Below are 13135 nucleotides of genomic sequence, written 5' to 3'. Positions count from 1 at the left end.
TTAGGCTGGGTTCACACTGGAGCGATGCGGGAACGCCACGAATGCGCGGCGGGTTCCCGCATCGCATGCCTCCCGGCGGCAGTTCACACTGCCCTATGCGAACTGCTGGGAGTGTCAGTGAAATGTTACTGACACCCCCAGATCAGTTCGCATATCGCAGTGCGATCTGCAAACTCGGATCGCATGGTGTGAACACCCATGCGATCCGATTCTGCTGCGGGCCAAAAAAAGGGTCCCGTGCGAATTTGCGGCGGGTGCGGCGGGTGTGGCGGGTGCGGCGAATGGCTGAACTCGAATCGCACAGAGATCGGATGTGATTTGCACTGCAGTGCGGTGCGAATCACATCCGTTCTCATAAACCGCTGCAATGTGAACCCAGCCTTAGTGACACTGGCGACGGGGGGTGATCACGGGGTTAAACCTTTATTGGGGGGGTTAGGGGGGTACCTTAGAACTAAAGGGGGCTAACCCTAACTGCCCTAACAGTTATTAGTCACAAATGACACCCGCCGGGTGATCAGGGGGTTAAACCTTTATTAGGTAATAAATGGCGGGTGCCCTGAAACTATAAAAAAATAACTAACCAACCAGCGTCACCTGTAACAGTTATATGGTGATCACTGGTGAAAGGGTTAACTAGGGGGCAATCAGGGGGCTTTATGCGGTAGTATATGGGGGTCCCTGGCGCTATAAAAAGCTGCGGCGAACCTAAATACCTACCTGCCTAACTAGCGTCACCTGTGACACTAATACGGCGATCAGAAAAATGATCGCTTATTAGGCTGGGTTCACACTGGAGCGATGCGGAAACGCCGCGAATCCGCGGCGGGTTCCCGCATCGCATGCCTCCCGGCGGCAGTTCACACTGCCCTATGCGAACTGTTGGGAGTGTCAGTGAAATGTTACTGACACCCCCAGATCAGTTCGCATATCGCAGTGCGATCTGCAAACTCGGATCGCATGGTGTGAACACCCATGCGATCCGATTCTGCTGCGGGCCAAAAAAAGGGTCCCGTGCGAATTTGCGGCGGGTGCGGCGAATGGCTGAACTCGAATCGCACAGAGATCGGATGTGATTTGCACTGCAGTGCGGTGCGAATCACATTCGTTCTCATAAACCGCTGCAATGTGAACCCAGCCTTAGTGACACTGGCGACGGGGGGTGATCACGGGGTTAAACCTTTATTGGGGGGGTTAGGGGGGTACATTAGAACTAAAGGGGGCTAACTCTAACTGCCCTAACAGTTATTACAGTCACAAATGACACCAATGCAAAAAAAAAAAAAAAAATGACATTGGTGTCACTGTGACTGGGGGGCAGGGGTAATTGGGGGGGTGATCGGGGGGTAAAGGGGGGGTGTGAGTGTGCCTGGCATGTTCTACTGTGTGTGTAGAGTGTTGGTGCAACTCACCGATCCGCTCTCCTCCGTGTCGGAACGAAAAATACCGACACGGAGGAGAGAATACATCACTTCCTCACCTGTGTTTCACTTACAGGAGAGGAAGTGATGTCACGGGGGATTCCTATTCGTCGGGAGCGATCGCGAGGGGGTGGCCATGAATGAATGGCCGCCCCCTCATCCCGGATCGCTCTCGAAGGAATGCCGACCGCCCACTGCCAATCAGATGGCACTGATTGGCAGTGGCACTGGTTGGCATTGGCAGGTGGCACTGGTTGGTGGTGGCATTGGTAGGTGGTGGCAGGTGGCACTGGTTGGCGGTGGCAGGTGGCACTGGTTGGCGGTGGCAGGTGGCACTGATTGGCGGTGGCACTCGGCACTGGCAGGTGGCACTGACAGGTGGCACTGATTGGCACTGGGTGGTGGCAGGTGGCACTGGGTGGTGGTTGCAGGTGGTATTGATTGGCGGTGGCACTGGTTGGCACTAGCAGGTGGTACTGATTTGTGGTGGCAGGTGGCACTGATTGGCGGTGGCACTGATTGGCGGTGGCAGATGGCACTGGTTGCCGCTGGCAGATGGCACTGATTGGTGGTGGCACTGGCAGGTGGCACTGGTTGGCACTGGCAGGTGGCACTGGTTGGCACTGGCAGGTGGCACTGGTTGGCACTGATTGGCGGTGGCAGGTGGCACTGATTGGCGGTGGCAGGTGGTATTGATTGGCAGTGGCACTGGTTGGCACTAGCAGGTGGCACTGATTGGCGGTGGCACTGGCAGGTGGCACTGGTTGGCGCTGGCAGGTGGCACTGGTTGGCACTGGCACTGATTGGCGGTGGCAGGTGGCACTGATTGGCGGTGGCAGGTGGCACTGATTGGCGGTGGCAGGTGGTATTGATTGGCGGTGGCACTGGTTGGCACTAGCAGGTGGCACTGATTGGCGGTGGCACTGGCAGGCGGCACTGGTTGGCGCTGGCAGGTGGCACTGGTTGGCGCTGGCACTGATTGGCGGTGGCAGATGGCACTGGTTGGTTGCAGGTGGTATTGATTGGAGGTGGCACTGGTTGGCACTAGCAGGTGGCACTGATTGGTGGCAGGTGGCACTGATTGGCGGTGGCACTGATTGGCACTGGCAGGTTTCACACGGAGCACTCTGTTACTGAAATGTAACAGAGGAGCTGGCGGGACCCTGCCGGGTGTGAAACTGACAAGTAACAGAGAGGTGGATATGTCAGATTTCAGCCTGATGTCAGGGTGGGTGGGACCCGGCCGGGGTGGGCGGGACTCAGCAGCTATCAAACACCAGCCAACGATTGGACTGCTTAGGAAAAGGGGCGGGCCACATACACGTAGCGGCCCGCCCAGATCCCATTGGCTGGTGTTTGATAGCTTGCTAGGTCCCGCCCCCACCCCGGCCGGGTCCCGCCCACCCCGACATAAGGCTGACAGATCCTCCTCTCTCCATTGCGTGTCAGTTTCACACACAGCGCGGTGCTGCAGAGTGTGAAGGAGGGAGGAGGGAGGCAGTCAGTGTTAATGCTGCTGCATGTCTGGGGCATCGATAGTGAGTGGGCTGGTGGCAGCTTAGGCGCCAGGTCGCGATTTCTGGTCGCATTGGCGACCTGGCGCCTGGGGTTTGTCGAGCCCTGCACTATATTGTCAGGCCAGTCATGTTTCTCTACCCCATACTCGCTCATCCATGTCTTTATGGACCTTCCTTTGTGCCCTGATGCGTAGCCATGTTGGAACATGAAGGGACCATCATCAAACTGTTCCCACAGAGTTGGGAGCATGAAATTGCCCAAAATGTCTTGATATGCTGACACCTTAAGAGTTCCCTTCACTGGAACCAAGGGGCCAAGCCCAACCACTGAAACACAACCCCACACCATAATCCCCCCTCCACCAAATGATTTGGACCAGTGCATAAAGCAAGGTCCATAAAGACATGGATGAGTGAGTTTGGGGTGGAGGAACTTGACTGGCCTGTGAAAGGAAATAGTAGGTATTCTGGATGACCACCCGTCTATTAGGTACACCAAAAGGACCTTCCGATATCTGGAGACACCGAATGAAAACGAGAGGCAGGTTGTGCATTTGAGAAATGTCTGCCTTTATTAGGAGTGTTGCAGCTTATATATGGTTCAACATACCAATAGAAAGATGGGGGGGGGGGGGGGAGTGGTTAATAAATGATGTGTTTGTATAGAAATATATAGTTATATGGTATACAAGTCGGTGACCCTTTAACCACTTCCCTACCCACCCATAGTAATATGACGCCTGCAGATGGGATCTCCCATCCTGAGCGGGCATCATATGATGTCCTCCCATTCCCGACCGCCTAGGGGGCGTGCGCCCACGGCGTCGCTCGGGATCCGGTGCGTGTGCCCGGCAGCCGCGATGTCCGCCGGGCACCCGCGATTGCCCGGGAACACAGCAGGACCGTGGATCTGTGTATGTAAACAAACAGATCCACGTCCTGTCAGTGGAGAGGAGACCGATGATGTGTTCCCAGTACAGAGGAACACCGATCGGTCTCCTCCCCCCACAGTTAGAATCACTCCCAGGGAACATAATTAACCCCTGCAGCGCCCCCTGGTGTTAACCCCTTCCCTGCCAGTCACATTTACACAGTAATCAGTGCAATTTTATAGCACCGATCGCTGTGTAAATGTGAATGGTCCCAAAAATGTGTCAAAAGTGTCCGATATGTCCGTCACAATGTCGCAGTCACGAAAAAAAATGCAGATTGCCGCCATTACTAGTAAAAAAAAAAAAAAAAATGCCATAAATCTATCCCCTATTTTGTAGACGCTATAACTTTTGCACAAACCAGTCAATATACGCTTATTGCGATTTTACTAAAAATATGCAGAAGAATACGTATCGGCCTAAACTGAGGGAAAAATTTGTTTTTTTTTTTGTTTTTTTTAAATGGGATATTTGTTATAGCAAAAAGTAAAAAATATTGTGTTTTTTTTTTTTTTCAAAATTGTCGCTCTTCTTTTGTTTATAGCGCAAAAAATAAAAACCGCAGAGGTAATCAAATACCACCAAAAGAAAGCTCTATTTGTGGGAAAAAAGTGCTCTGGTAAGGAAAGGGGTAACAAAAATGTGAATAACAGTGCAGCGCTTGCTATTGAATAAATTTACATATAACTAAATACAGTAAAATAAATTTTCATGAAAAACCTTAGTGTTAGTGATTCCGAAAACTGAACATCAGTGAACATCAGTGATGAGAGATATTATGCAAAAAGTTATTTAGTCGTTAAACCAAAAAAATTTCCAAAAAATTATTAATGCAAAAAAGTGTATTTGCCAAAAATTGTTGCTAAAAAAACAAACAAAAGACAAAACAAAAACAATCAAAGAAAGTCCCCTGCCTTGAATATGTGAAAGTGACTTTTCAAGGTCCCATACACGTGAAGATAATTATTTATCGGTGAACAAAAAATAAAATTGATTGATCATATGAGATATGGGTGAACAAAAAATGAAGTTGATCCCGTGTATCTCAGGTGAAGGTGCTTGACCCCGTAAACTTTTTCACAGCAGCAACTCAAGTAAGTAATGCAGGCTTACCAGAACATCTAATAATGTGCGCAGATACGAATTCCCAAACGATTCGAATCGGTCGAGACGGTTCCTCGGGCGCTCCACAGTCACCCGGACGACTCGAATCCTCTTTCCGGGCGGGAAGGTAAAACACAGCCCACACCTTCGGGTGTTCCGTAATCGAAGTCCGTTCCGGTCTATTCGGAAGTCTCAAGGTGTCGTATCATCGAATGGATAAAAAAAAGATAAAGCACGCCCAATCGTGTGATAAAGTTTCAAACACGTGGAATTTATTTCTCAACCAAATACATGTTGGAAACTACGAATGACTCAATGGAGTCGCATAAAATTAGTCGTAACATAAAAAACGGTTTTGCTAGCAAAAGTATAAGACGAGCAGATAAAAATAGCACGAAGTGTAAGCGTATCTACCCGACGATCGTTTCGTCACAATATGACGTCATCAGTACCCCTGATGACGTCATATTGTGACGAAACGATCGTCGGGTAGATACGCTTACACTTCGTGCTATTTTCACATATTCGTCACTTTCACATATTCAAGGCAGGGGACTTTCTTTGATTGTTTTTGTTTTGTCTTTTGTTTGTTTTTTTAGCAACAATTTTTGGCAAATACACTTTTTTGCATTAATAATTTTTTGGAAATTTTTTTGGTTTAACGACTAAATAACTTTTTGCATAATATCTCTCATCACTGATGTTCACTGATGTTCAGTTTTCGGAATCACTAACACTAAGGTTTTTCATGAAAATTTATTTTACTGTATTTAGTTATATGTAAATTTATTCAATAGCAAGCGCTGCACTGTTATTCACATTTTTGTTACTTAGGCCTAGTATCTGGGTTATTGTGTTCAGCTGCTGTTTTTTTAAATAATTTTCTTCATTGTAATATTTTTTACTAAGCGCAGATTTTATATTTTGATTTTGTTAAGGAAAGGGGTAAAATCGTCCGGGGCTGAAGTGGTTAAGATACATTATCATAAGTTAACATGGGTCAACAGGCCATCTGGTTATGAGTCATAAGTCATGAATTCTGTTCCATGGCCTACAGAACAGAGAAGGACAAACCAGCCCACAATGATTTTATATATATATTTATATATACACACACAGCATCTAAGCATTCTTTTATAGTTGTATATTTAGGCTACTGTATACTGCAATAGCAGAGTATATCAGTCACAATGGTTTGGGCATATTATTACAGCCTGCACAATGCCCTGACCTCAACCCTCAACCTTTGGGATTGATTAGAGTGGAGACTGCGAGCCAGGCCTTCTCGTCCACATCAGTGCCTGTCTTCACAAATGCACTTATAAAAGAATGGTCAAACCTTCCCATAGACACACTCCTAAACCTCCTGGACAGCCTTCCCAGAAGAGTTGAAGCTCTTATAGGTGCTAAGGGGGTGGGGGGGGGGCAACCCAATATTGAACCCTACAGACTAAGACTGGAATGCCATTAAAGTTCTTATGCATGTAAAGACAGGCGTCCCAATACTGTTGACAATATAGTGTATGTGTTCCTACTTTGAAGGCTCTCAAAATTTAGTTAGGACTGCAGATAATACTGGGGTGCCTTGTTGCAGTCCCCATAGCTTACATGTGTATTTTTCAAATGTGCAAATGTGTACAAACACTAAGTAAGTCGAGCTGGGAATTTTTCTTTGTTTGACATGATTCGCCCTTCCATGTGATCCTTGCTATTCAGGCCAGTTAAAGGTTGGGGCAATTGCCGTTTGTTTGTATTCTTGATGCACGCCTGTGATGTGACAGCCCATTCGTTCTATTTACCTCCCCACACACTGGAAGATTACCTTGGCAGGGCATGGACAGAGAAGGATTTCAGCTAATAGAAGGGGCATCAGCACATGGTACACATCCTACTGACTGTAAGTTATGGCACTTATCCTGATTGATGCGTTTTTTAAACTTTGGCAGCACTTGTGTTTTAATAAAAACTATTTTTGTGAGCTGGGGAACAGCTGGACCCCTTGAAATGGTGCACAGAACTGATAACTCAAGTATAGGAATCTCCAGCATCCTCCTTTATCAGTTGTGTGTGGACTGGCACATAAAGTGTACCAACTCTCAATAGGATGCAATGCAGATTTTACAGCATATGGAGGGCCTGGCCTGCAGGAATTTCTGAAAATCTGTGCATCTTATACAAGCTGCACAGCTGATACCTTGCTGGATCAGGGATTTTTTTCATTTTTGCATTCCCTTTTGTGTAGTACTTCAGCTCCGGAAGATTTACCCCCCTTCGTGACCAGGTAATTTTTTTGCGATACGGGACTGCATTAATTTAACTCACAATTGCGCGGTCTTGTTTTTTTTCCCCAAAAATATAGCTTTCTTTTGGTGGTATTTGATCTCCTCAGTTTTTTTTATTTTTTGAGCTTTAATAAAAAAAATGACAGACAATGTTATTTAAAAAAAAAATGTTTTTTTACTTTTTGCTCTAAAACCCATCCAATCAAAAAATGTAAAAAAATCTAATTTTCAGCATTTTTTTTTTACTTTCTGCTATAAAACATAAAAAAAAAAACTAAATCCAAATAGCTTCATAAATTTAGGCCAATGTGTGTTCTGCTACATATTTTTGGGATAACACAGCCCATGTATCTGGTTAAAATATACAAGTTCTGACACGTTTCGGCACACTGCCTTGGTGACGAAGGTGGTGTGCCGAAATGCGTCAACCTTGTATCTTTTTACATGTACCAATAAGCTTTTACATATGGACATGGAGTTGCCAGCTTTTCCTCTTGGGACTGCGATATTGCGGCAGACAATCCAACACCTAAGTTACACTTTTGAAACTTTTTTGGCAACCAGTGACAGAAATACAGTGATCAGTTCTAAAAATATACACCGTCACTGTACTAATGACACTGGCTGGGAAGGGGTTAACTTCTAGGGTGATCAAAGGGTTAACTGTGTGCCTAGCTGGTGTTTTAGTGTAGTGAGGGAGGTGCTTTTTCCTAGGGGAAGGAATGGATCAGTGTTCCTGCATTACAGAAACACAGGATCCATGCCTTCTGTACTGACAGAACGGCAATCTGCCTCGTTTACATAGGCAGATTGCCGCTGTGCCTGTGTACAGAACGATCGCTGGGTCCTCGGGACCCGCTGGGATGCTTCACGCGAACCTGATACCCGGAAGTGCAGGATCGCGCCGCCTGATAACCGGAAGTGCAGGATCTCGTATATATATGCCATCCTGCGCAGCCGGGCCGCTCTGTAGCAGGAAATCTGCTATAGGGCGGTTGAAACTGCATCGTGCCGCTATTTTATTCTCACTGCTTTGTAGTTTTTACATTGCAGTTAGTAAGAGGTTGAGGTTTGTTTTCTGCATATCTTCTGCTTTACACGTGTTTTTTAAAACCTCTGCATTGGTTAGTGGACAGACTAGCTATGAAAAAGAACTGTGGAAAAAAAAAAGTCTGGACCTTACTTTAAGAATGATTTAAACAGATTAAAATCCAATAAAATGAATTTCTTTTATAATGTCTGTTTGCATATCCGCCAATCGGCAAGATTTCTGATTGGCATCCAGGACTGGGCTTGGGGGTCATCATTAGAAAGAAATTATAATGGCACGGAATGATTTATTGTTAGAACGCCTCTCCTAACGCCGTCTGCCCGTCTTTCTGCAGAAATCGCCGGCAAAGAAGCTAACTCACGCAATCGGCAAGTCTCTTGGCTGCGTACCCAGCAGAGAACCTCCTCATCCCGTCTTTCCAGAACACCCAGAGAAACCACTAGACCTATCGCACTTAGTGTGAGTACAAGAGGGCTTTCTGGATGCTAACCTTACATGGCAGGGGGGGGGGGGGGGAGAAGGGGCTGTTACTGCTGGACTCTGGATAAGAAATGACAGTGCTTAAATGTACTCCTAAGTGTGACTTTAAAGCCTTATTTACATATGTGGCTGGGGGGGAAGGTGTAAAAATATTTGGTTGAGCCTCATTTGTACCACACCTCAACTGCCCCCCCCAAGCTGCAAAAGCAGCAGAGGAAGGTATATGCTGCAGCTTTTCATCACAGCACAGCAGAAATCATGCTGCCCGCTGAAAGTGACCCATTCAGCTGAATACATGCGGTTGCGGGTGTGTGGTTTAAGGGGTTATAACAGGTGGCGAGGGAGAAATGTAAAGCCTCTTCCTTAACTGTCAAATGCTCTCTAAAGAGCAGTCTGTCCATAGATTGCTTCTCAGAGAGCAATTCTTGTGTAAATGAGCTATAAAGGTCTTTATATTTGCAAAGGCTTTGGTGCTGCATTATCAATTTCACTGATGACCAGGCCCTGTACCTAATCTCATTAGCAGAGAGAGTGGCTGGTCATCAAGCCACTCCCTTGTAGCATATGCTATATGGAGGATTGCATTTATGATTTCCTTTTAAAAATACAACTTGCCATATATACTCGAGTATAAGCTGAGTTTTTCAGCACATTTTTTAGGCTGAAAAAACCCCTCCTCGGCTTATACTCGAGTGAGGGTGCCCATTTGTAGCTGTACCTGTGATTACAAAAACAGCAGGTGTCTCCCAATGTGTCATGCAGTCTGGGCGGCTGTCCATTGTAACAAAGCACCGCCTCATCCTCGTCCGTGATAGAAGAACACTGATACAATGCTGGGAAACTGTATCAGTGTCCATCTATCACGGATGATGAGGTGGCGGCGCTTTGTTACAATGGACGGCCCTCGAACAGACTGCATGACTCAGTGGGTGAAGGACTCCCCTCCCCATTGGCTGAGACAGCAGTGTGGCGCCATTGGCTCAGCCAATAAGGTGGGAAGCAGGGCGGACCGGGTCGTGGCTCCATTTCTGAATGGACACAGGGAGCTGTGGTTCAGCTTGGGTGCCCACATAGCAAGCTGCTTGCTGTGGGGTCACTTAACAGGAGGAAGGGTCCAGGAGCACCAAAGAAGAGGAGGATCTGGGCTGCTCTGTGCAAAACCATTACATAGGGCACGTAAGTATAACATATTTGTTTTAACTAAAAAAAGAGACTTTACAATCACTTCAATTAAAGATTTCTAAGAGTTTTTGAAAAAGTCTAAAATTATTGCAAGTTCTCTCAGCTGAAGACGAGCAAATCCTGCAATACAATTCAAGTAACACTGTAATTCTCAAGGCAGTTCTCAATCATGCATTTCTGCCACTAGGGGGCCCTGCATGAGAAAGGCTAAAGTTTTGTTTGCTTGTAGGCTCTATCTTCTACCTTCTACAGTTGGATGATTGTTAGGATACAGTAGATGATAGTTTCTGTCCCCTCAGGCCCTAATTGACATGTTATGCCCCGTACACACGATCGGACTGGTCCGCCGGACAATCCACCCATCTGTGTGCTAGTCCGCCAGACTTTTGAAATGAACGGACTGGCCCACACTCGGAGAAAAGTCCATTCATTCCGGGCCAACGCTAGTAAAAGAGCTAGCAGAAGATAGCGGAGCCCCGGCAGAAGAACCGAAGAGGGGGACAAGACCCCCGAAGAGCGGGACAAGACCCCGCAGTCGGAAGAAGACCCCGACAACGGCGGCGATGACTAAGGCCGCGTACACACGGGCGGACTGTCTGGCCAACTAAGTCCGTCAGACAATCCGACAGACAGTCCGTCCTACTTTTGAATGAACGGACTTGACCACACACGATGAACAGACAGTCCGCTGAAAGCTTGCGCGATGACGTGTACAGCACGTACGACGGGACTAGAAATAGGACGTCCAATACACTGCAATGCAACCTTCGGCCGTGTAAATCCTTTCTGAGCATGCGCTATACTTAGTCCGTCCAACTAGCCTACTCACGAGCGGACTGTCCGCTGAAACCAAAGTTGGACGGACTGTATTACGGAAATTCCGAAAGACTTAGTCCGCCAGACTGTCCGCTGAAAAAGTCCGCTGAAGCCCACACACGAGCGGACTAACACGTTTCAGCGGACTAAGTTGGACGGACAATCCTCTCGTGTGTACGCGGCCTAAGAAGAAAGCCAGGCTCCTCCGCTAGCAAAAGAGCTAGCAGAAGATAGCGGAGGAGTCCGGCGAGAAGACCCCCCAAGACGAAAGAAGAGAAGACCACCGGAGCTGTCAAATAAATTAATTTAAAAACTTGTTTTGTGTTTTTTTATTTACGTTTTTTTTCACCAGGTGAATGGGTAGGGGTACAATGTACCCCATACTCATTCACATAGCGTGGGGGGCCGGTATCTGGGGGCCCCCTTATTAAAGGGGGCTCCCGGATTCCAATAAGCCCCCCGCCCGCAGACCCCGACAACCAACGGCCAGGGTTGTCGGGAAGAGGCTATTGTCCTCATCAACATGGGGACAAGGTGCTTTGGGGTGGTGGGCTGCAGGGCCCCCCTTCCCCAAAGCACCCCCCCATGTTGAGGGCACACAGCCTGGTACGGCTTGGGGGGGGGGGGGCGCTCGCTCGTCCCCACCCCCTTTCCTGACCGGCCAGGCTGCGTGCTCGGATAAGGGTCTGAAATGGACTTTGGGGGGACCCTCACGCCGTTTTTTCATCATAGGGCTTCCCCTTGAAGTCCATACCAGGTGACGGCGCTAGCGACGTGTCAATCTCTCCGATGGAGGCGGTGACATTGACTTCCTTCGCTAGTCCCATCTACCTGTAGCCGTGTTCAAAATGAACAGACTTTTCTCTGTTAATGGGTAAGTCCATTCATTTCAAAAGTCCGGCGGAGGATTTTCCGCCGGAAAAGTCCGGTCATGTGGGGGCAGGTCCGCTCATTCGGAAAGTCCGGCGGACCTCCACTGCAAAGTCCGCCGGATAGTCCGATCGTGTGTACGTGGCATAAGAGGGTAAATTTGTCTGACAAATGTAATTAATTTTTTTGGACCTTTAAATGATTCCTATTAATGTTCTCCACCATCACAGCATAATGTGTACCTATAGTCTGGTCAATTCTTTTCTGAATTGTACAGGGATGACAAAACACATTCTGGCATGCCAGAGGTGCGATATAGACGTTAAAAAATACTTTATGAAATAAATGATGAGGGACAGAATGAAAGTACGAATAGCTTTTTCCTCAGTGTAGGCCACAGTTCATGAATGTGTAAGTCAGTGGACTCCAAGAAAAATGTTACGTTAACATTAATTTTTCATTTTGGCTGTAGCAGGGAAGGTTTTAAACCAGTGGTCTCCAAACTGCGGCCCAGGGGCCAGATGTGGCTCTTTGCTTGCCTGTATCCCACCCTTGGTGCACTTTTCCTCTAGCTAACGGCAATGATGGGCCATCTCATTCCTCCGAATAAAACTAATGATGGAGCACCATTTCTTTCACTGATGCCAACAATGGGGCACAATTCCTCTCTTTAAAACTGATGGTGCATGGTTTACTCCCACTGGCCACAATCTTGACCCACTAAAGCCTGACTGACAGTAAACTGGCCTTTTGCTTAGAAGGTTTGGAAACCCCTAGTTTAAACCCTTGTCGTGTTTAATTGTGGTCTGTGCACATTGGGAGATTTTCCTTCATTTTTGTTAAGAAACAAAAAATGTCTGATGGTCTGCTTTAAATTTACACACAGTTTCCGGACAGTTTAGGGTCTGCCTGGGGTGGGGTCTTCTGGGCAGCCAGAAGGTGGCAACACTTATAGGCACAGTCAGATACCATCTGTTGGGCAGTAATTTTGTGTGTATGTGACAGGTCCGCTTTCCATTGGGAATAAGCCTCTAGCTGTGTGGATATGTGATAAAGGGGTGACCTTGCTAGTTGTTTTCGGTGCAGGGCTTTTCGTCCACCTCGCCTTAACCTGCCTGGTCTTCCTGTATTGGAAAGGGTTGTACGAGTCTGGTGTAATAGATGAACCTATAGAACTTTTTTTTTCTGCTACAGAACAGTCATCCATTGTACTTCACATGAGAATAATTATCTTTCTCACAGAATCGATTGCATATTGACAGGGATTTCACGCCCAATTTCCTCCCTTTATTTCCTCTTTCATTGCATCATTTTTCTTTTCCAGAGGCAGAGCGTTTTCCTTGTGATAGATATATTGTGCAGTTTTCTCATTATCCATTTCTCTGCTCTGTATATCCTGCTTGGCTATCCTTAACAGGGGTTGGGATGAGCTGAAACACTGCCAGAGGTGTTCAAGTAGTTGCAGCTAACCGTAATGTAT

General features: G+C 47.2%; 1 protein-coding gene across 5 annotated transcripts in view; it reads left to right on the top strand.

Moving 5' to 3' along the window:
- DTNB (dystrobrevin beta) overlaps nucleotides 1–13135 on the top strand; it is a 239843-nt gene that overhangs the window by 97351 nt on the left and 129357 nt on the right. For all 5 annotated transcript variants that reach the window (XM_077489116.1, XM_077489117.1, XM_077489113.1 and 2 more), the window contains exon 9: nucleotides 8642–8766. In XM_077489116.1, coding sequence (XP_077345242.1) covers nucleotides 8642–8766 — 125 coding nt within the window. The remainder of the gene's footprint in view (nucleotides 1–8641; nucleotides 8767–13135) is intronic.

This window comes from Lithobates pipiens, unplaced genomic scaffold (genome assembly GCF_037356315.1).
Source record: "Lithobates pipiens isolate NorthernLeopardFrog02 unplaced genomic scaffold, aLitPip1_a1.2 Scaffold_18, whole genome shotgun sequence".
In the NCBI taxonomy this organism is placed as follows: domain Eukaryota; kingdom Metazoa; phylum Chordata; class Amphibia; order Anura; family Ranidae; genus Lithobates; species Lithobates pipiens.
This window is presented reverse-complemented; position numbering and strand designations above follow the sequence as displayed.